Raw genomic sequence first — 23,189 nt, 5'->3', positions numbered from 1 at the left:
TAAAATTTGCACAAACTGAAAAGACGAACTCCAGAACCAAAAATATTGATGTGAAAAATATCTAGAGAGAAATATGCAAGAGGATGGGCTTATTGAGCTGGAGTATTGCCGCACAGAAGAGATGATTGCTGATATACTCACTAAGCCACTCCCTAAAGATAAGTTTGAAAGTCTATGCAAGAAGTTAAACCTTGTGGACTTTGTACACTAGACCTTGAAAGGGGTGTTGGAAATACAATGGCTTGTGTACAAAGAAGGCAGAAGACACAGAATACCTGCAAGGGACAGCGTGTCTGACAGTTAGATGGCAGAGTGGGATCCTTCTTTCCTCCTCTCTTCTGTCCTTCTTGCATGTCTCCAGATTGGTATTCTTAGGCTGCTTCCTGTTTCTTCCCAGAAATTCCTCCTCCCTGTTTACTGAGGTCATCAGTATCTATTCTGTTTCTCTCCTTTCTGTCAATGTTGTAGTTCCTGAATAAACTCTCTTCATTCACTCCTTAATCAGAATCAAGATCATTCCAAAGATATACCAGAGTCTACAGCTATTACATACAAAGCCCTTCTTGGTCTTGGCCCTTCATATCTGCAGGTCCGCCTTTCTCCCTATGTTCTGCTACGGCTGCTTTGCTTATCTGAACAGGGCCTTCTGCAGGTTTCACCATGCAAATGGGTAACAGCAGCCCATTTCTGTGGTGGCCCCCATCTTATGGAATGGCCTGCCTGAAGAGGTCAGGAAAGTTCCCACTTTCTTGGCTTTCTGCAAATTATGCAAAACAGAATTATTCAAAAAAGAGTTTGCACAAATGTAATAGGGCTGTGCTGAGGGGAAATGGCTCAGAGAGATGCTTGTGATAAAGGGACTGTTGACTACTACTGGATATTGTCTGTTGATGTAGATATGCTCCTACTGCTTAGTTTCTGCTTCATTTTATATGTCATGTCAAATTGCTTATATTCTGTTACAGCACTGTTTTGGCTCTGTATTTTGATTTACGCTTGTACTTGGATTTCTGCTCTCCATATCCTAATGCATTGTTTACTGAGTGTCCCAGACACTGATCATATTAACCTGCACTGTGTAATCCACTTTAAGTTTTAGTGAGAAAGGTAGACTATGAATAACATAAACAAACAAGTAGATGCCAAACAAAACAAAAAACTCTTCTCCTGCTGTCAGAAAATATGCTTAGAAGTTAGAACATCCAAGTTTTTAACAAGCCATGCTATATCATGGAATCTTTGCCACCGTTTTTTTTCCCTATTGGTTATTTGTGGGACCCCTTAATTGTAGTGATGTTTTTAGTTTTAACATATAATATTTACTGTTGTTTTTAATTGTTTTTTAATATTGTAAACTGCTTTGGGGCTCATTTGAGGGAGAGAGTTTAAAAATCAATCAAACAAACAAAAGTCTTACATGTTGATTTCTGGGCTCAGAACTACGTTTTTTGAAAGGTCAATTTGGGACACCTGTCAAGAATTCAATTGCCACTTGGCATGGCAGCTGCTTAGCGTGGTTATACTGCTCTGTCACATGTATCGGCCCCTCTCTTCAAGGTGAATCTCAGTGCCATCAATAGGAAAGTTGCTGGAACTGTGGAGATAGCCCATGTGGGAAGGGTAAGAAAACTCATGTAACAGCTACTTTGCAGTGACTTCTGGTAGACTGTTTAGTCAATCACGGTATTAATTCTTATCATATCCAGTCATTCTGAATTATTTTGTATTATGAACAGTGCAGTTTAAAGTATATGCCTATGATCTTCAAAAAAGTGAGTTTCTGAAGGCATACACATTCTGTTTAGGTAATAAGCTTAAATATTTTTAAAGAAGGTGTTGGTATAATTTTTTGTGCTTTACTATATAATATAGAAAGCTATCAGCTGTTCAGTATAAAAGTAGTTATTCAAAATGTAAACAGTTTAAAAAAGCATACACTCCACTTTTAGCAACCATGTTAGGCTTCTGATATTGTAGTAAAATTTATCCAACCCACAGATGAAGCATAAAGCAAAGATCCACCATGTTTTATTCAACATTTTGATAGACTTTAAAAGAAAATGACTAGAACATTAATCTCTTTTAGACCATTATACCAGGGTTAGAAAGAAATGAAAGAAATACAGGTCCAACAACAAAGAGGTCTGTTTCAGATAACCAAATAACACAGACATTAAAATCTGGACTGAGCCCAATCTTGCACTTAACACTCAGGTTAAAACTGCTGTGATCCTTAAGATTTAGTTCTCAAACACACTGAAAAATAAATACAAACAATTTACATTCAATTTTTGAAAAAAAACCTTGAACAATCTACTTTGCTCAACCACATTATTTATCTTCTAGATTTTTGATTGCACAATTCTTCATAAAGGGAAGTCATCCCATAATTTTATAGGCAGTCATCTCCTTGGGGCGATTATCTTCTTGGTTATGAGCCAACATGAAAGATTTTATTGGGAGGAAAGAAAATATCAAGTCTTTATCAACAGAGGATTACTAATCTAGTGCAACTAATATTTATTCTTTGGAATAATGTAAAAAAATTAAGGTCATATGAGTGGGGCACACTTTTGGAACCCTTATGTTAAGGATTTAGAGTCATATCTGGCTTTAACAAGAAGCAAAACATAAAAAGAAGAGAGGCCATCTTAAATTCCTATGATTTGCTCTACCAGAGCTCACTGAAAGACCTATAAGGCAGCAGTGACAGCTGCAAAGAAATCCTGCATCAGTTAATTTGCACCCAGCTCAGTTGTTTAAAGCATTTCAACGCTTGATGACTCTAAAGTCTGATCCTTTAAATTCTCAGGAACTGATGATTAATTGTGACTCTTGAAAAAAATTATGCCGAAAAAATTTCTCAAATATGTTTCAATTTGGATGCTGGATGTAATATAGCTGAGACACAAGAAATGTCTAGTACACTGCCTGGTTTGTTTATGGATCCTATGCACTGCTGATCTCCATTATTCTTTATGGCCAATGGGAGGGAGAGGAGGGAGTTGAGTAAAGTGAGTCAGAAGAGGGAGGAGGGAGGGGGATCTGTGAAGGGAGGGGTGAATCTGAAGAGTGGCCAATCCTGCAGCAGCTCTCCTTCTAGCCAATGGAGATTCGCTGGAAGTAGAGTGCCGTTTTTAAAATGCTGCAAGGATTTAAATTGGAGGACAGGGGCACTTAAATTGGAGGATAGGGGGGTTATAATATGGTCCCCAAAGTCCAATCTCTCTGAAACTTTGGTAGTCGTGAGAGGACAGGTAGGTGTATGTCCCCTGCAAATTTGATGCACTTTACTTGCAAAATGCCACCCTCAGCCACCTAGAAATCCCTACCCCATTTTTCCCATAGGGAATAATGGAGATCAGTGGTGGATGGGGCACCTTCTTTGGGGAGCCATAACATGGCCACCTGAAGTCCAATCTCCCTGAAACTTGGGTGGTCGTGAGAGGAGGGTTAGCAGAGTTTGATAAATTTTGCTTACAAAATTCCACCCCCAGCTAACTAGGAACACCTCCCATTTTCCCCATAGGGAATAATGGAGATTGGCAGTGGATAGGGGCACCTTTGGAGGGGGGTATAACATGGCCTCCCGAAGTCCAATCTCCCTGAAACGTGGGTGGGTGTTAGAGGAAGATTAGTAGAAGATCCTCTAAAAATTTGGAATTATTTGGTAAGAAAATGCCCCCCAGGCCCCCAGATACCCAGGAATGGCATTTCCTATTGGAAACACTGGCCAAATCTTACCTAATAATCCCGAAGCAGTTAAAATACCTGAAGCCCGAAGCAGCTTGCTGCTGGTTTACCTGATTTTTTTTTCCTCTTCAGTAAACCCGAAGCAGGAAACCCAAATCTTTTTTTGGTGCACACCCCTAGTTACAATGATAAGATGACAGGATCATAGGATCTATGAAGATTACCACGTTGACAGGATCTTGGGATATGTGAAGACTAACACTTGTACTCTGGATTCTTTTCTATTATTGTTACTGAAATCGTTTATGTTCACATCACTGCATCCCTGATGTCCATCATAAATCAATCATTTACTCAGGGTACCTTATGGAATCGCCCACTTGAGATCAGGAAGGTTCCCATCCTTCCAAAAAATGTGCAAAGCAGAAATGTTCAGGACATTTTTATAAATAAATTAGAACTATAGTAGTGTGGAACAGGCCAGGAAGGCACCTTTATATTGGAATAAGATTGTAGTTTACTGCTATGACAATTGTAGGTATCACCCTGCTTTTATTGCGTTGTCTTATAGCTTGTAATTCTACTTTTTGCATTCTTTATAGTATATTTTGCCTTAGGCAGTTTGTTGCTTGCATTGTTTTCTAGTTCTATAATCCTATTTATGTTGCATTGTTCATTTGTTGTCTTGTGCTGTTTGAGTACACAGTTTTAACTATAAAACTGTGGTTTATATTTTGTAATCAGTTTTGAGACTCAGTGACAAAGGTAGTAAATAAATAAGTGGAGTTCCAGATATTTCAGATAATATTAAAGGAATGATTAATGGCTTGAGCCTAAATTCCTCAGGGACTTGTTTCTTCTTCCCTTAATACCAGTATGATGGTTAAAGTCATCCTGGCTGGAGACAGTGAAAAGGCCAACTCATACCTTGGCTGGAATTTCACACCCAGAAAGTAGCAGAGATTTAGAATGTAGGAGGCTAGAGTGGATGTTCCTGGTCACCCCAAGGAAAAGGAATGTTGACCCACAGAAGAGATAACTTCCCAGGACATGAAGGGTACAATGCCCATTTTGCAAGGTCTTTTTTAACTGGAGAAAAGAGGTCTCTCACACTTGGGCTCCATCTTGATCACTGCCATCGCCAGGTGGAGCAGACAGACAGCTAGCTGTCCATACAGAGACTCTGAGGTAATGGGATCATTGCAACTTTTAAGCATAAAGACCCTACCTCGGACTAATGCCAGTTATGGCATGTACAGAGTGGAGGTACAGGTGATTGTGTGCTTGCACCTTTCTTTCCCCGCTCTTGCGCAATCCATCACTGCGTAAAGCATGTTGTGGACTTTTTCCTTTTAATAAATTCTCTACTATTTTAAATACTGGTAGCTGTTTTCCATATTACTTAGACCTCCACACTTTGAACCTGCTATTCAAAACAGGCACCAGGGGAAGTGGTTGGTTGCTAGATCGTTAATTCTTCAGGAGTGCACAAGTGTGGTAAGTCACCCCCATGATAACCATGGTAAGTTCTGAGAAATATTAATGCTATTTTACCATATAGAAAGCTAGAAAGTTTGCTGGTTTCTTTATTTCCCTCCTTTAACTTATAGTTTGAAGTAGAAGAGTAGCTATAGTTAAAACTCTAAAGATCATTGATCAAATCTAAGCAGTAGACAGTTTTGATTGCAGTTCTATAAGTATGCAGGCACTTACAGATTTGGTAGCTAGATACTCTTAAGGGTTATATTAATCACTACCACAAGAAGTACACAGTAAAATACAAGCATTTATAGTGGATGATGTAAAAGAAAGTTATTGTTCTGATTTCTGTGTTTTCTTTTTTACTAGTTTTACCAATGTAAGTATGTGGTAAATTTACTATTTTTACTAATGCAAGTATGTGGTTACCATAAAATCTTTGGCTACTGAGCGTCTTGTGTTGTGTTCCTACACCTGGGACAAAAAATGCATTTTATAACTCTAAGTGGTCTACCCAAACGTAATTCCAGATGTTGTTGAGTAACATGTGTTTACCCCAACAACACAGGCAGAGATTGCCTGTTATCATTTGCTTATCACAAAACAGTAAGTATTTAAAGTGCAACAGGACTTCACAGCTACCTTATGAGGTATCTAAAAGCAAAGGCTGTATTAAAACTTTCCTATAAATCCAAGGAAAATCATGCCAAAGTAATATAAAGGGGATAGAAAAGGAAATTCTATTAGAGCACAGCCACAGCTGCTTCCTTTATTTTATCATCAAAACACTCAGCAGAAAAGTTTGGCAACTAGGCTGATTATGATTAAAGTTCGTCCCCAAAGCAGAGCTACAGCATATCTGCTTCTCACAGCAGCTTGCTCTGTATGATTTTTTTAAATAGAAATGAATGGATGCAAATTCTTCTTATAATTTTATTCACCTTTTCAGCCAAAAAAAATCATTCATGAAACAGCTTACAGGAATGAAGACTACCCAAAGGACAATTAAAATTCAGTACAAATGTCCCTGAGGAATGGGATGCCAGCTGCCTCAATGATAGTTGAAAGAGACAGTTGACAGTTGATCATAATGACAGTTTATCATAAGGGGGAGACTTACACATGTAGGGGGCTATGATGTTGCCGGCAACAGGGTGATGCCACTTCTGGCAACACTCAGAGGTGACATCACAATATGGGGGCAACACTCTAGCATTCTCCCAAAAGAGTTGGGGTAAATGCTAGAGCAATGATGTCACTTTCTGGTCACACAAGAAGTGAGTGACCATATTGCTGGTGATTTCCTCATTTCCTCCCCATCAAGAAATGGAGGAGAAGAGGGCTGCCCGCAGGAGCTCTCATGCCAATCTGGGAGACCTATAAGAGGCCTGGGAGCCAATGGAACTGTTCCAAGGTTGATATGACCAAATGCCGTTGTTCAGCAGATTGTCAATAAGTTTTCCCACTATATGCAATTTTGTCTGATCCAAACATGATATTGGCATGTTACTTAGCGCAGGGTGCAGAGCAGTTATACATGCTTAATTAGCATGTCACTGTAACATCTGCTTGTGGGTCCATGGAGTCTGACAAGTAATGTAATCTTTTTCATATGATGTTTGGGATGAATCTGGATGGTGTGAGATGGTGGCCTGTGGGACCTCCAGGCAGACCTGCCTGCCTGACCTATGGATCTCTGACATACTAACTGACTATTTATAGCTGCTTTTCCAAGGCAGTAGCCCAGTTCAAATCAAACACTGAATTTATGCAGTATCACATGGGCAAGTTATTCTGCCTTGCTAATCACATGTTTAAATCAGGTCATATTAACAAGAAATGAAGAGCAGCTAACCACTGAAAGAGAATGTAACAAATGTGTATGAGTCAAACTGGTTTTTATATTTTCAAAGGGAAAAATACATCCATCTGCCACTAAAACCTTTTTATCCCAGCCTAACCTACCTATATGAATTACATCTCCTCCATTCCACTTTAAAAACTATTAACAAACTGCAGACGTGGACTGACCATAGAGGCAAAAATAGGTTTGTTTCCTTGGAGAAGGGGGGAGAGAGTATCTTAATATCCAGTGTGATGAAGATATCACACTGAAAACTTGCTCTCTGTAACTACATACATAGAAGGTCTGATACAATGAAGATAACTGAAAGAATATCCATTTATTGCACATTAAAGTATTGATAAATATAAAACAATCCTAGTACAGAAATTGTGTGTTGTCTACAAATATTTCTTCCATGAAGTTATATATAAAGTCTGGTTATTTAGATTGGTTCTGTATTACTTAAGTAAGCAAAGTTAACTTTGTGGAACATGTGTTAACTCAACAGAACTCTGATCTTTGATATGTTAATTGAAACTAAAAAATCCACAGACACTTCTTTATTCTCCCCTCCAAAATGTAAAATGAAAGCTCTGAAGAGAATGGAAATGTTAGGGAAATGAATCATAAAACCATCCTGGATATGAGAACTGTAGCATGAGGTAGCACACAATCGATGTTATATTTGCATAAAATAATGTCTGTTCTTTAGCACCTAGCTAGATCAAAGAGCAACCAACTTTGGCAGTAATTATGTGGTTTTCCCTAGCCCTTACACAATATGTTTTTTATTTTGTTAAAATATAAACATTTAATTTGCTCTGTCACTCTGGTTTTAAAAGTATACATGTGTTATTCTTTACATCTGGTACTTGGGGATGATGGCTTAATATGGATTACTTGATATTTATGAACAAAGTAATTGCTGCTTTCAAATTTAACACAGCTTATCCTCTCAAATTTTAAAATAAGCTTATTAATTATTGTAATGTATCAGTAGGTTTTTTAAACTGGTTTTTTTACTGTTTTATCCTTTTATAAGGAAAGTTTACTCCTTTTTGGGTCATACATAGAGGACCTGACAGCAAGAAAGCCAGATAGACTCCCCTTAATTTACTGAAAACAAGCTGTTTGTTTCTAAATTACGATGAGAGTGACCTGAGCGTGACCGTTTCCTTCATTCCAAATGTTGAAATTCAGGCAAAAGCATATATATTATAGATATACTGGCTGGGATCCAAACTAGATGTTTCTGCGAGCACAAGGATTTCTGCCCAAAGACTGCAATTTCCCCACCTCCCTGCTCCCACAGCAGCTTGAAATATCCCCCAAATCCTGTTCTTGGGAGAGAGAAAACTCCCATTACTGGATTGAGGGGGATTTCACGCTGCTATGGGAGAAGGAAGCTGGGAAAACTGCACTTCATTTCTGGAAGTCCTTTTACCCACAGTATTAGTCTGGATCCAACCAACTGAATACAGAGTTGTATAGAGTAGGAAGGACAATGAAGATACTCTGAAGTATTTGATTTCCAGCATGTGATTCAGTGGAGCTTGAACAACCTGATATGATATTTGCTAAAAAGTTTCTTGTGGAACAAATTGTAGTATAATAAAGGGTTCCTGATCTTTTCACTAAACCATTTCAAAAGTCAGCATCTGAGATCTAGTAATAATTTTGCCCTTCCCCTTTTTTTCTTGGTGTTTACATCCTGCTCATATTTTGCAGATTTATAGCTCCCCCCCCCCATTTGTCATTTCTTAGACAAACTATATAACACACACACACACACACACACACACACGGTTTTTGAAGGTGTTTGTGTGTATGTATACACATACACACACACACCTTCAAAAACCTTGATCATAAATCAGACAAAAGCCCTGAGTATTTTTGTTGTTTTCCTTTGAACTGAGTTTGTGGATGCTTCAAAGGGCTGCCTGCTGGAGGAGGTGTTTGGAATTCATATAACAGAAGATGGTCTTTGCTGGTGAAAGATATGTGATGGAAATTCTAATAGGAGTTGGAAAACCTATAGCCTGTATTTCTTACTCTTCTGGCTGCTCATTCCTCAGGGAAGAGAACCATGGCTGTGAGGGGGAGTAACAGGAAAACAAAATCCTCCTGCCAACAAATAATGTATACAACTCCCAGGAAAAAAGGATAAAAGAAAGTAACAATGCTGCTAAAGACCAAAACAATTACACAAATAGTCTCTATGCAAAAATGATTTTTTAAAAAGTACTTATGATGTCATTTTGATTGCAGTTTGATTGTTGGGCACAAGACCTGTTTAAAGGTGAATCACTTGAAAGCCTCCATCTCATTATTTTGACCTGTTACGTCTCTCCTTTGCTGGATTGTGGTTTCTGTCAACTTGTTTGGCAAGTCAATAATTGTAATAGGTTTTGTTACAAGTCATACGTTAGCCACGCTAGATATGAATGGACAGGTATAATGCTGTCTCTGATCCCAAAGGGACGTTTGATTCTTCAAGAGTTAATCATGGTGTCAAACAAATCAATATTTTTGGCAGAGGTTCATTAATAACCTGAGACATCAGCCTCTCCCATGTACACAGTAAGTCCATGTTGCTTTCTAAACAATGGTGGGCTTTGGAATGCAAGTTACTATTGTTATTACCATTGCCTACTGTCAGACATTTTACTGATTTCCAGGTTCCTTCTACTTAGCCTATCCTTTGTATTATTTATTCCTCATTAGTTATCCCAAAAGAATAATGTTTAGTCTTACATACTCACCCTCCCACCTTAGCTGAACAGAAGATTTCAGCCTTATTGTATGCCGATGACACAGAACTATTAACTGGAACCCCCGTGGGCCTCAGAAGGGCCTTGAAGGCCTTTAGCCAATTTTGCAATGAAAAGCAGTTAGAGATCAACTAAAAAAAAACCAAAGTCATGTCATTTGGTATGAGGGCTTGGACTATAAATATAAAGCAAGGGCATAGGGTGGGACAGGTGATGAGTTAAGTATCTAGGGGTGATGTTACAATCGTCTGGGGCCCATCATGAGCAGGCTGTTGTCACTGGCCAAAAATCTGCACAGGTTATATTAAGATTTTTTCATACTAAAGGAGGGGATTATATACCAGTGGCTCTTACATTATATCAGTTCAAAATTGTATCTCAGCTACTGTATGGGACGATATTAGGCTCTCCATCTTATTTCTTTGCCCCGTTAGAAAGAGTATAACCGAAATTTTTAAGATTAGCATTTGGCTTCCCCCGATGTATTCCAAATATGAGCCTGTGCTTTGAGTCTGGTATGATTAAAATGAAGGCCACGGTAAGTCTTGCCACCATTAATATCTGGGTGGCACAGAGTGGTAAGCTGCAGTACTGCAGCCCAAGCTCTGCTCATGACCTGAGTTCGATCCTGGCGGAAGCTGGGTTCAGGTAGCCAGCTCAAGGTTGACTCAGCCTTCTGTCCTTCTGAGGTCAGTAAAATGAGTAGCCAGTTTCCTAGGGGTAAAGTATAGATGACTGGGTAAGGAAATGGCAAACCACCCCCTAAAAAGTCTGCCAAGAATACGTCGCGATGCAACATCCCCCATGGGTCAGTAGTGACTCGGTGCTTGCACAGGGGACTACCTTTACCTTTACCTATGTTGAATTATTTGCCCCAAGGTTTAAACATCATTAATTCTTCGAGATTGCTTTTGATCTTCCTGGCTAAAGGCAGTCCTTTATAAATTAACCATCCTAGGCCTCTGCCTAGAAACTGTTAACAATGGGATCAGACCAAGTAAAGGCCTCCATCAAGCAGTGGGTGTTAGACATCGAATGGTTGGAAGATATTAATAGGGTTTCAAATTTTCTGGCTTCTGAGAATACCAGATATGTTGTAGCCCCAGGTGCCTACCTTTTGTTACTAGAGACCTCCACCCATCGTGGGGCGTTCTCATTAGCCAGGTGGAATATACTCCCCTTGCCAGTGATGGAGGGGCATTATAGAAAGATTCCTATATGTGAGAGGGTCTGCCCTTGTGGTGAGGGCATGGTGGAGACAAATGAGTGTGTTTTGCTCTATTTTTGATTCTATGTGGATATTCGAGCAAAGTTTATTTTTCCTTTGCTAGGTAGGTTTCTGGGTTGTTCTGACTCGGAACTTACCAGGAAACTGCTTTTAGGTGCCAATCGATTACTGCTCCTTGTGCTAGATTCCCTGCCGCAGTGTGTGAAATTCATAAGGAAACAGCATGAAGTATAATTGATTTTTAACACATACTCATTTCCAAATAATTTTATGTGTGAATTATGTATAAATTATGCTTTATGTGTTGCAATTTTATGTGTTTTATTCAAAGGAACAATTTTGGACGTTCTGTGCTGGTCCTTGACTGTATTGATTGATCCTTATACATGATACTCGTGCTTTTGCTATGGTATTTAACTACTTTAAATCCAGTTACTGCCTTTCTTCAACTGTCTGCAGTTTTCTTGACCTGATTTTTACCTTAGAACACAGAATTCCACAGCTGACCAATCAGAGAGAGGGGATCGCAAGCCGTCAGGAACCTGCCAGCCACACAGGAAAGCCAGGCCCCACAGGGAGATTGGCAACCTGAGTGAACATTTAGGGGAAGACTGGGAGGTGCATTTTTTCCCAGGACACATTCAATGACTCACAACAGCAACTGCATACTGTTTAGAATGTGGGAGGTGAGGACCAATCAGCCCACATATGCAAATGATCTTGAAAGGCTGGCCCAATCATGGAAGAGTGGCTGAGCTGGCAGTGGACGGGGGTGCAAGCAGGCAGTAGCCTGCCAGCCACACAGGGAAGTTGTATCCCTTTGGGAAAACACATTTTACCCCTTTTTACCCCCTTAGAGGGCGAATTTCTTAAAGTCCCTTCTTAATGGGTATTTACATCATGAAAGGAATGTTCTCCCCAAATTTCATGTTTCTAGGTCCAGGGGTTTGGGCTGGGTGTTGATGAGTCAGTTAGGACACTTGTCTTTATATATAGAGAGAACATTATGCTACATTTGTTTCACAAGAAAAATATTCGCAAATGTCATGCTGGGTTGTTTAAACTCAACTAAATTAAGAACTGGAAACGAGTACTTCCTATGGCCCATGCAACATATCTTGGTACTTAAACCCATCTTACCATATGACTATATTCTCCATACAAAGCATGCAATCTATCAAGTTCTACTCTGCAAGCTCCATGCAAGGATTTGTGCAGGAGAACTTCCTAGTACTCAGCTTTTCTACAGCACAATTTCAACCTATCCTTTTTTTACTTGAATATATCTATAATAATCAACAAAGGAATTAAAAGAGTTTAGGACATTGATATATTGTCGAAGGCTTTCACAGCCGGAGAATGATGGTTGTTGTGGATTTTCCGGGCATTATAGCCGTGGCTATACAGCCCGGAAAATCCACAACAACCATAGTTTAGGACATTATCTGGATATAATAAAGTGCTATGCAAATAATTTTTAAAATTATTTTCATTGTCAACTTTGCCTGCTCTACAGCCAAAGTGCAGAATTTTTGAACAACACATCCCTAAATTAAAATTCTGGGCATATGTTCAACTTTATGATTCTATCCATTCCACTAAGAGATGGGAAACAGTGCCTTGTTATTTATTGCAAATATTCCCATAGTATACTTAATCTCAAAACTGACTTCCAAAAGAGGCCCTTCTGCTTGCACAGGATCCAAGAAAAAACTGTACTGTGTGTCTTCTGTTTAGCCTTTTGGCAATAATGAAACAACTGGTCTTCTGTGTTAAAGGAGTATATGCTTCCCATAGCTACTTCCTGCTATTGACATCTAGACTGTAATTGTTCAGCTTAATCAACTTCACTTGGTAGGATTAGGTTCATAATCTTAAATCTATTTCAAATTGTTATGAATACTATAGTACTGAAACTAAGCAAGCATGAGCCTGATCAGTGCTTAAATTGGCAGCTACTCTGGAGTATCAGTGGTAGTTCTGAGCTTTCCAAGGGAGAACGAGACAGATGTATAACAACTAAAGAGAACTTGAGAAAAGTTGTTAAGACCTGAATGTAAATTAATTACTTCAGGGTAGGTACACTCATACCTATGTGGCTCTCAAAGGTTTTAATTGATCCTATAGACTTATTGTCGAAGGCTTTCACAGCCGGAGAATGTTAGTTGTTGTAGATTTTCCGGGCTGTATGGCTGTAGTCTTGGCATTGTAGTTCCTGATGTTTCGCCAGCAGCTGTGACTGGCATCTTCAGAGGTGCAGCACTGAAAGGCAGAGATCTCTCAGTGTCAATGTGTCACATTGACCTAGTGTCACATTGACACTGAGAGATCTCTGTCTTTCGGTGCTACACCTCTGAAGATGTCAGTCACAGCTGCTGGTGAAACGTCAAGAACTACAATGCCAAGACCACGGCCATACAGCCTGGAAAATCTACAACAACTAAAGATCCTATAGACTGCATCTTATCCAAAGGGATTTTGTCTTTGAACACCGGAAGATTTTTCAAGACAATTTTACTGTGATTAGCAACTTGTGAATAAAATGCTGGGGGGGGGGGAACCCTTCAGAAATATGCTTACCCGTAACTGTTCTTCTTCAGGTAATCACGTAAGTGTTCATGTTTTGCAGCTGCAATGAGGTACAATTTGGAAACTTCTAGAGCTATCTTTTAGGCACAAAAAACCCCTCACTCCTCAGAGACCCAGATCTGACTGTGCATGCCTAAAGGAAAGGAATCACACCTTCCCACTCAGTTCCTACCAGAATGTATTCTGCAAGATGCTAAAGGCACCTTTTGCAGGGAAAGTGGGCAGATCATATGAATACAGAGATGACCACCTAGGGTTGCCAGGCTTCCTGTCTTCCTGGCGGCAGGTGGGGTACCCGACATCTACCTGCTCTGTTGTCTTTCATGTGTGCACAATGTGCGCCCATACAATGACATCACTTCTGGGAAGTGACTCATCATGTGGGCTGCGGCCACCCTGGGAGCTCTCTTATGCTCTGTGGGGGGAGGGCTGAATTGGGCTCGATTCGGAGCACGGGATTGCTCCTGCGCTTTGCAGCAGCCTAATCCAGCCAGTTCCAGGCCAATCCGGGCTGATTTGGGTCCAAATCTGCCTGGAATGAGCCGTTGTGGAGTGTGGGAGCACTCCTGTCCTCCACAGCGGCCCGATCTAGCCCGAACCTGGCCTGAATTGGCCTGGATTCGGCTGCTGCAGAGCACAGGAGTGCTTCCCCACTCCGCAGTGGCCCGATCCGGTCCGATCTGCCACCCGGGAGTGCACCCCCGGGAGGTCCGTGCCTCCCCCACCAGCCAGGTAAGTGGGGGCGGAGGGTGGGAGCGGGGGATTCTGCACCCCCAGCAGGGGACTGGCAACCCTATGACCACCTGAAGACTAACAGTTGCAAATAAACAATCTGTTTCTTCTTCATAGTCTCTGTGTCTCACACTGCTAGTGTAAACTTGTAAAGTAGAACTAAATTGAGGTGGGTATAGGTGCTTTCAGGAGAAAAGAGAGTTGATCGCTGCTCCACCAAAGGAGGTATCTACTCTGGCCTTCAGAGCATCAGTGCCTCCCAAAACTGGAAAGCTGAGCCCAGGTCTGAGGAATTCAGGAAGAGGAATTCTTCTGCAGGAGGAGAGGACCATTGCATCAGCTCTGATGAAATGAATGCTGTCTCAGGAAAATGCCCATTGGCTACTTCATAGCAGAGTTCAATGGTATCTGTGAATCAGTTGCTGAAACACTGTGAGGCCACAGTGTGATCCTTCCTTAGGACCGAGCAGCACCAAAAGAGGTAACAACTTTTTTTGAAGGAGGCAGTTCTGTTCAGGAATAATGACAGTGCTTTTACATCCAAAGAATGTGGCCCTCTCTGTCTATGAGGCTGTGGAGTTGGGAAGATGTGGGCCTGAGGACTTCTGTAACACTGCTGCAGCAGATGAAAAAGAACTGAACAGGAAGGTACAAATCCTCCCTCCTTCAGCATGCACAACTGGAGCTGCATCTCTCAGTTCTTCTCTTTCTAAAAGCTAGCTCTACGAATTTATGTACTGTGGCTCTGCTGAGGTGCAGAACCCCATTAGTGTAAAGCAGAGAGACTACAAAGAATACTATAAATGCTACAAGGATTCCACTGCAAATGTTTAGTCACGTCCCTTATAATGTATAGATACACAGATGCTGTGACAGCCTGTCATCACAGTGAGATTTTCCCCCCTACTGTAATCAGTGGCAGATGATAATGTGGAGAAGAGAGGGCTAAAGTCACAATGTAAGGACATTATATCACAGGGACAGTGTAAGGCAAGCCTACACTTCATGGGGAAGAACTGGCACAGGGATTCTATTTTTAGTGACATCCTTTAAAATGTGCATAATATATCTTTATCACCAAAGTATGCTGATACAAACACAATTTTCTAAAGAAAAATAGCAATATACATTGCAATAGCTCTGAAAGAAAGCTTAGTATATGTTACCTCTGCAGCTTTACTGGACGGTTCCAAAGCAACCATATTCGCTTGTATTAATTGCTGTAGAAGTTGTACTTGAGCCACACTGAGGAAGAAGTCCAAGCTTGTTGTCATATTCACTTCCAAAGAATGGCCACAAACTAAAATCTCCTGTGAAAAACAAGTTTATAAAGCATAGTGAATGGATACCAGCTGTTTCTAGGAAATTATGTAATTTTCTTTTTTAACCAAGCACCACTGTACACTATTTATACTTTCTAAATTGGGACTATTAATGTTTTCTTATCTCTTCAGGCAAAAAAAAAGTACTATACGCCATCTGTAAAAGGAAATCAGGTGGGGGAGTGATGGGATAAAATACCACGATGCTTCCAACAGGATATTTGATGATTAAGATACATTTTGTTTGTTTCATGTGTGAGGTCCTGTTTCTTTGTTGCATCAAATTCTGAGCTGTCAGAGCCTTTTTCATTTTCTTGGCTGGGACTCCACTTACCCTTTTCTCCAATCTTACAGACAGACACACATTTTGGAAAATCTTGTTTTATAAAGAAATTGTGTGTTGCAACTCAAGCTTACTTGATATGTAACTGATTGTAAACCACAGCTGACATCTTGGCAGTTCAATAGTTAGAGTCTGAGGACCATTAGTCTATGGCTGCTATTATACATTAAAGAGAATTGTTGGCAATTTCAGAGACGGAAAGCAGGAGAAAAACAGGTTTGCTTACTAAGCAAGAACTCATCCCCCTTTGACATGAAGAACATGTGTATAAGCATTCAAGTTCTTGGTAATCTAAAGTAGACTTCTCCCTTCTTCATGGAATGTCACCTAGGGAATAGATTCATGGAGAATTTGCCTAGCTAAGACATTTACGTTCTTTAATAAGAGCAACAATAAAATTCATGTTACTTTCTACTGAATGCTTTCTCTACAGCTCAGCAGCTGTGCAACTTATCTAATATGTTCCTTCTTATTTCTGGATATTTGCAATAGAAGTCAACATTATAGAGAAGGACACCAGTTTTGCATGTTTATGTCCCAGGTTTAATTCTGGCTTCTTTAGTCAAAGGATTTAAGATATTAAAATTAGATTCCTATCCTAGTGAGGTTAAGAGACTGGAACCAATCTAGAGTAAGTATTGCTTGTAGTAAGGCTGTAACAAGAAGCAGAATCAAGGCACATGTGGCACTGCTGGGTAGCCTCAAATTCTGCCTCTCTCATCTTCTCCCATGGGCACCAGCAAATAGTACTGAGTCTTTGCTGGGCTGCTCCAGACACTTCATCAAACAGATCTGAGATTTCATTTCCAAGTTTGGCTTATGGCAACTACTGCTCAGAGGGATAAATATGAAGTTCTGTTTTAAAACTGGACTTTTAAAATATTATGCTGGACATGCAAAATAAGCTTATCTATGAGACATTCCACAGTGTAGCTTGGAATCTGGGGTAACTACATAAGTCTACCAAATTTAGAGGCCATGAGACATTATACCAAGGTTTTATTAGATAAATGGTACTCACTCCATGGACAGCCACATTTGCAATTATCATCATCCAAAACAGTTACTTCCATCCCTGGCATGAAGCCTGCACCTCAGGGAAGCTCGCAGCTTACCCATTCCTCTGGGGGTGGCTGTTTCAAGGTGGGAACCAACTGCCAACCACAAGCCTTACTTGGCAAGAGCCTTATCCCCTTTCCTGAAACATGGGGCTGGTGCCACACTGGGGAATGGTGCTCAGAAGAGCCACAGGTGACAAGGCCTGAGCCACTGAGTATCACTTGTACTGGAACAGATGACCAACAGGCTGTCTGAAAAGCCTTCTATCATGGATAAATTCATATTATGGAACCAGTTGCCTGATGTATATATAGCAGTGTTTTATTTGCTGGCTTCAGTAGACAAAGTTAAGTGCTGACACATCCACATTCAGTCTCTATCAGTCCTTTTTATCACATGTTGTCAAACCTATTAACTGCCAAACCTATCAGCTCTTCCTTCTAAATTCTTATATAGCTCCTCGTACAGGCAAGGCCTCCATTAGCCTATCTTTTATTCAAGCAAAATACCTGACTACTTCCTCAATGTTTTATGAGGGATTTGAATGAGTCACTATGTTGCTTTTTCTCTGGTGGAGGTGGCTTAGGGGAAACAAGAGCAACACTATACTTGGAATGGTTCTCTCTCCACACTGGGGAGGGGAGAGGAAAGCAGCATGCAAAGGGGAAAAAAGGTCTTGAGGGAATAGCTCTCAACTGGACCTTGCTTAGGAACTGCAAAAAAAAGTAAAATCAAAACCCTATTCAAGACAGAATACCTTGAAATATTTGGGAAACTGCAGATAACTGAACTACTGTGAATTTGATAAAGTAATGGTAGCAACAAGAGCCAATAAACCATAGTTTGGTCCAGAGAACTGGTCAATAGGAAGTGACTACACAGCCAGCCTGTTACAGAAGAGGCTGCAGTCTCTCCTGAAAAGAACGTGTTCATAGTTAGGGGATGCTGCTGGATCCTCACATTCATTTGGAATCACAGATCTGCTCTGTGATATGTAGTGCCTTTTATTGGCTTTGACTGACATGACAGGCTGGAACAGTTCCTTGAATGGTGTGATTTGGCTATGGTGAAATATGCTCTGATCAGATCAACAGTTGATTACAGTAATTTGGTTTACATGGTGTTGCCTTTGAAAACTGTCTGGAAACATTAACCGGTCCAAAATATGGTGGCCAGGATGCTGTCAGGGAAATGGATACAGGTCTTGTATCACCCTTGTGTTGAAAGACTGCACTAACGGACTGCTTGTTACTAGACACAAGTAAAAGTGCTGGTGCTGACTTTAAAGCTTGGGACTGGAGAACCTGAAGGATTTTGTTCTCCCATATTGTCCAGCTCACCAGTTAAGGTCACGATCCCAAGGCTTTGTAGCTGCCTTGTAGCTCAGCTGGTGCCTACAGTAGCATGTAGGGACCACGTTAATAATCTCCTATTTAACAATACTTTAAACTGGAGTTTTATCCAACTCTTTTTGGAGTTTTATCCCACCCTTTCTCATTTTATTGATCCTGACTTGTTTTATCCACTTGTTGATGTTTTTAACCAGCCACTTTCATGGCTGGTTTTGCTGACTGCTGATTTTAAACGCTGTTTTACTTCAGGACAATTAGTCCTGTTGAATTTTTTTTAAAAATCATTCATTCATTGTTTTAAATTTGTATTATTTATTGTTTTATTACTTCCGTTCCTTACAAAAGGAAATCCACACAGAGATCCTCCTTGCTACTCTGTGCAGATTCAAATTGCATTACAATGGGAAGAAGATAATGTGCATTTCTATTCCATCAAGTGTATGGGAATATGCACCCCCAGCAAATGAGTACGCAAGACTCTGGAGACAGAAAACACTGCTTTCTGTCTCTGGGACTTGAGTACACGGCCTTTCCCAGGCAGGTTCAGGCTCCTGTGGCAATTTTTAAAAAAGGAAAAACCAGGCTATAGCATGGTGTTGCATCCCCTGGGCAGATCTGGGGTCACGATATAATCTAGTTTGACTCTAAGTTTGATTTAAAGCATTAAAGTAACAAAGCAAAATAATAATATGCACACATTCAGCAGGTATCATTGTTATTATATTATAGAGTAACCAGCATCATATCAGCTCTATATACAAGAATCATAAAAGACAGATGCCTTTGAAAAACCAGGTATTTGATAGCAGGAATACTATTTATAATACCATTTAATGTTGCATTTTAACTATAGAAAAGAGTTGCTATCAGAAAATAAATGTACTATAAAAGACGTATAAGGAAATTTTTCTAAAATCAAATACTAACCTCTGTATGCAAATTCTCTGGTGAAATTACTTTCGTGAAAATGATGGCAGGAGCTGCGGTTATTCGTACTGTAAAGTCTGTTAAGATTGGAGTTAAAATAGCTCTCCGCTCTTGTTGTCGCCTTATGCTGAAAGAAAAAAAATATAGCTTATATACCAGAGAACTCTTCCTCAGTGTTTTCAGAAGGTGAAGAATGATCCTGAACTAGAGCTTTGAGCTCAATATACACTAGGAACACCTCTTTTGAGTGCTTCATTACTACTACTACTACTACTACTACTACTACTACTACTACTACTACTACTACTACTACTACTTTTATTATTATTATTATTATTTTTATTCAACTTCTATCCCACCCTCCCCACAAGCAGGCTCAGGGTGGGTTACATCAAACATCAAATACAATTTAAAATCACAATAACAAACACTCCTCAAGATGGTGGTCCTTATCATTTACACTCCCCCGCCTAAGACACAGAGGGAAAGAGAGGGGAGAGGAAAGAAGAAGGCAACATTATGCTCAGTTACACTCAAATGGGAACATTATAGACATTAATAAGAATACGCTTCTATTTGGGTTTTGGATCAAGACAAGTGCATACTGTTCTCCCAACTGCAGAGCTAATGAACTACTGAAAAGATTCTTCTTCAAAATAGGTCAGCAACTATGCTTTATATTAGGGACAGAAAAACACCAACTTGAAAACAGCAATTATTATCAACTCGTTATTATATTTTCATCACACTATTCCTCAAAAAGGTCAAGGTGGCATACATACAATAAGTATATCCCTCCTTTTTAACTTTCAAGCATCATTTGAGGTAGATTACACAGAGACATGTAAGAACTGGTCCATGGTCGCCCACAGAGGTTTATGGCTGAGCCAAGGTCTTGCCAGTCGTATCAAATACTCTGTTCATGGAAGCATCTGAATGGAAGATAGATCCACCCCTCAAACACAGAAGAGTCAGGAGCACTCTTTCACATACAACATGGGAACCTGGTGATCACTCAAGGGGCAACTTAGCAGTGAACAACTTCAGGCCAGTTAACACAGAGAAATCCACCTTTATAATTTTCCATATTATCAATTCCAACCAGACTTGGGGGCTCATGGAAACAACAGTGAGAACTAGACTTGAATACACAGCTATAATCAACAGAAGCTAACAAAAAATTCTCTTATTTCCAGCAGCACATTTTCCTAAGGCAGTGACCGCAGATCGCTGTTGACTGTATATAGCACAATTCATAGTGATTCCCTGCTGTCCTCCAGACTACATCCCAAAATCTCTCTTGACTGAACAACCAATGAAGCTGTCTAGTGCAGAGGGGATGGGGGGAAATGTGGAAAGACATAACCTAGTGTCTTTCCTAGCTCATTGCTCATTGCCTGGCTGAATATACAGTACTAATTGTTAGTAATTATACTATCATTTGTTAGTAATTATATTGTCATCAGTAAATCAGTCTCATCCCTATGGCTCCCTAACTTGCTCCCTACGCTTCTGAAATAAAAATTGCATCTCTTCACTGGGAAAAGTTTCCTCATTTGGAATATACTTAAATAGTTGCCTATAAGCTATTATCATCAAATTAATGAATTTGAGAATCTTTGACAATCAGGACTGAGTAAGAAGGGTTTTTTTCCCCTAGGATTATAATTCTCACACTAGGTACAGTCCTGGTTCAAATTCTGTACAAGATATAATGGCAAAGCAGATAAATCTCAGAGGCAATTGGTTTTAAAATAATTCTTTTATTCAAAGGAACTTACTTCTTTTACAGTAGCTGCTGTATTTATACAATGGTAATAAAAATACTGTGCTATCTGTGGATAAAGTTCGTGGTTTAACACTCCCCCACTCCTGGGAAAAGTTTAGTTGTCTTTCATAGTGTGCACAGCAAGGCAAAAGGAGTAACACAACTATAGCTGCAATCCTGTGCACACTTCCTTAGGATAAAACCATACTAAGTAAGTATAAAACCTAATGACAGTCTGTTAATAACAGGACATTTTGGAGGTCTTTCCTTCACAGGGTAGCAATAGGTCAGAGGCATCTTGACAGCACATAACACACACAAGTAAAGTGGGAGTTCCTTTGGAATAAGCATATGAAGGACTGTACTGGACAGGCATATTCTATTGAGCACAGAAGTGAAACAATCATTTTAAAATTGCTGTCAGTCTAGCAAGAGAAAGCAATCTTGGAAATGCCCAGCTCTGGAAATCTGATGCAAACAAGTGCTTCATCTGAGAAACTGCTGTCAGATTTTTTTTTTACTTCTATCAATACCTCTTCCTGCCAGTCAGCATCACCCTAGTCTCAGCCAGATTTTCTTTAAACCAAATGTTTTTCATTCATTCTCTACTATCAGTCATCTTACATATGAAATATAAGAAAGTGTGATTAAAGCAGCCTCTGGGCATTTCATTTTCAAATAAACTGTATTTGTATAGTTTTCACTGCTTAGTATTTTGGTTATTCCAATTATCACTTATTGACAAACAACGAAACAACAGTGCCCAACTGCTGAGCTACAGAATGTCTAGCAACACCAACCCAGACATATTCAAGAGCTTTCTATACAAACACATCTCAGATTAGATCTGTACAATAGATTTGCGATAGTGGCTTAAACTAACACAAATAAAACGTCTGATGCTGTAATAAACAAAAAGCTACACTGATTCCAATCTTTATTTTTATTTACACTCTTATGGTATTGTTACTAATAAAATTTTACACATTAAATGGTGTATGGAGAGATGCAGGGATGTTCAATGTTTGAGTGACACATTTCTACAGCATATCAGTACCAATTTCCTTACTGGTAACATTCGCTTCATTTCAGAATTCTTTAGGAAATAAACTAAAGCAGGTATTGGGAAAAACGCAGGTGTAAAGAGAACTGAAGACAACTGTCTTCAAAAGCAAGGTATTCCTCTTGGTGATTCCAAGGAGAGAATAAGAAATAAACCTGCACTTTCTTTATTAAGTTTTCCACACTGTACTACTTTTAGGTATTCTGCTAAATTGCCACAGGTGTGTACCATATGAACATCCTCAATGAGGAATGGTGTAATGATGGTACTATGACCACACTGTATCAGGTCCCACTTAGGCATCTGTTACATATTTATTGCTTTAAAAGAAAGACAGGACTTTCAAAAATATTAAAGTAGATGACTGTTCATAGTATTCTTTTAAGAACATCTGTTTAAAGTAAGACATTGAGAAAACAAGAAGGCAGGTGGTATACAGTATGTCTGCACATAGCAATTATATGCACTTAAGTAAAGGAGTTTATGATTTTGTTCAACAAAAGGAGTGTTGGTTGGAAGTTTTATTTCCATGTACCGTATATAGTGTGCTGCATATTACTGCCCTGCACTGCAAAGGAAAAAGGCCAAGTAGCCAGGTAGCCATTTTAGAAAAATAATGTAGGAAACAGATCTCTTACTATATCCTTCCAGTATTTTTAGACTCTGAAAAGTACCAGTGAAGGAAATGTTCTTTTTTGTGACAGAATTTTGATGCAATATCGCCACAATCAGTGAAATGTGCATCATCGACCGATTAGCTCAAAGTACATTCACTGTATTAATACAGTGTCAGCTGCATGTCTGCTAGATGTTGTGAATGGAAGATTTGTATTCACTTACTGTGAAGCTTCCTTTCTCAGTGGTCCAGAAGTGGGGCAGTCCTTACTTTTGGGATATAGCTCCTCCTCTCCGAAGGCAGGGTCAGTCAGCTGATTTTGATCCTGGAGGGGAGGGGCTTGTCCCTGGAATCATCAGTCTGTTCCCAAGCCCTGACTCCCCATCATGATACCAAGA

The 23,189-nt window shown here is 39.7% G+C and overlaps 1 protein-coding gene across 1 annotated transcript in view; it reads right to left on the bottom strand.

The window, feature by feature from the left end:
* The window catches only part of VPS13B (vacuolar protein sorting 13 homolog B), a 553,219-nt gene that overhangs the window by 191,842 nt on the left and 338,188 nt on the right, over positions 1 to 23,189 (bottom strand). Inside the window, exons 32-33 of the mRNA XM_054984385.1 lie at positions 19,345 to 19,471; positions 15,508 to 15,651 (exon numbers count right to left, since the gene is read on the bottom strand). Of these exons, the coding sequence (XP_054840360.1) occupies positions 15,508 to 15,651; positions 19,345 to 19,471 (271 nt within the window). The remainder of the gene's footprint in view (positions 1 to 15,507; positions 15,652 to 19,344; positions 19,472 to 23,189) is intronic.

This window comes from Eublepharis macularius, chromosome 7 (genome assembly GCF_028583425.1).
Source record: "Eublepharis macularius isolate TG4126 chromosome 7, MPM_Emac_v1.0, whole genome shotgun sequence".
NCBI classification, from domain to species: domain Eukaryota; kingdom Metazoa; phylum Chordata; class Lepidosauria; order Squamata; family Eublepharidae; genus Eublepharis; species Eublepharis macularius.
Note: the sequence above shows the minus strand (reverse complement) of the source record. Positions and strands in the feature narration are given on the sequence as shown.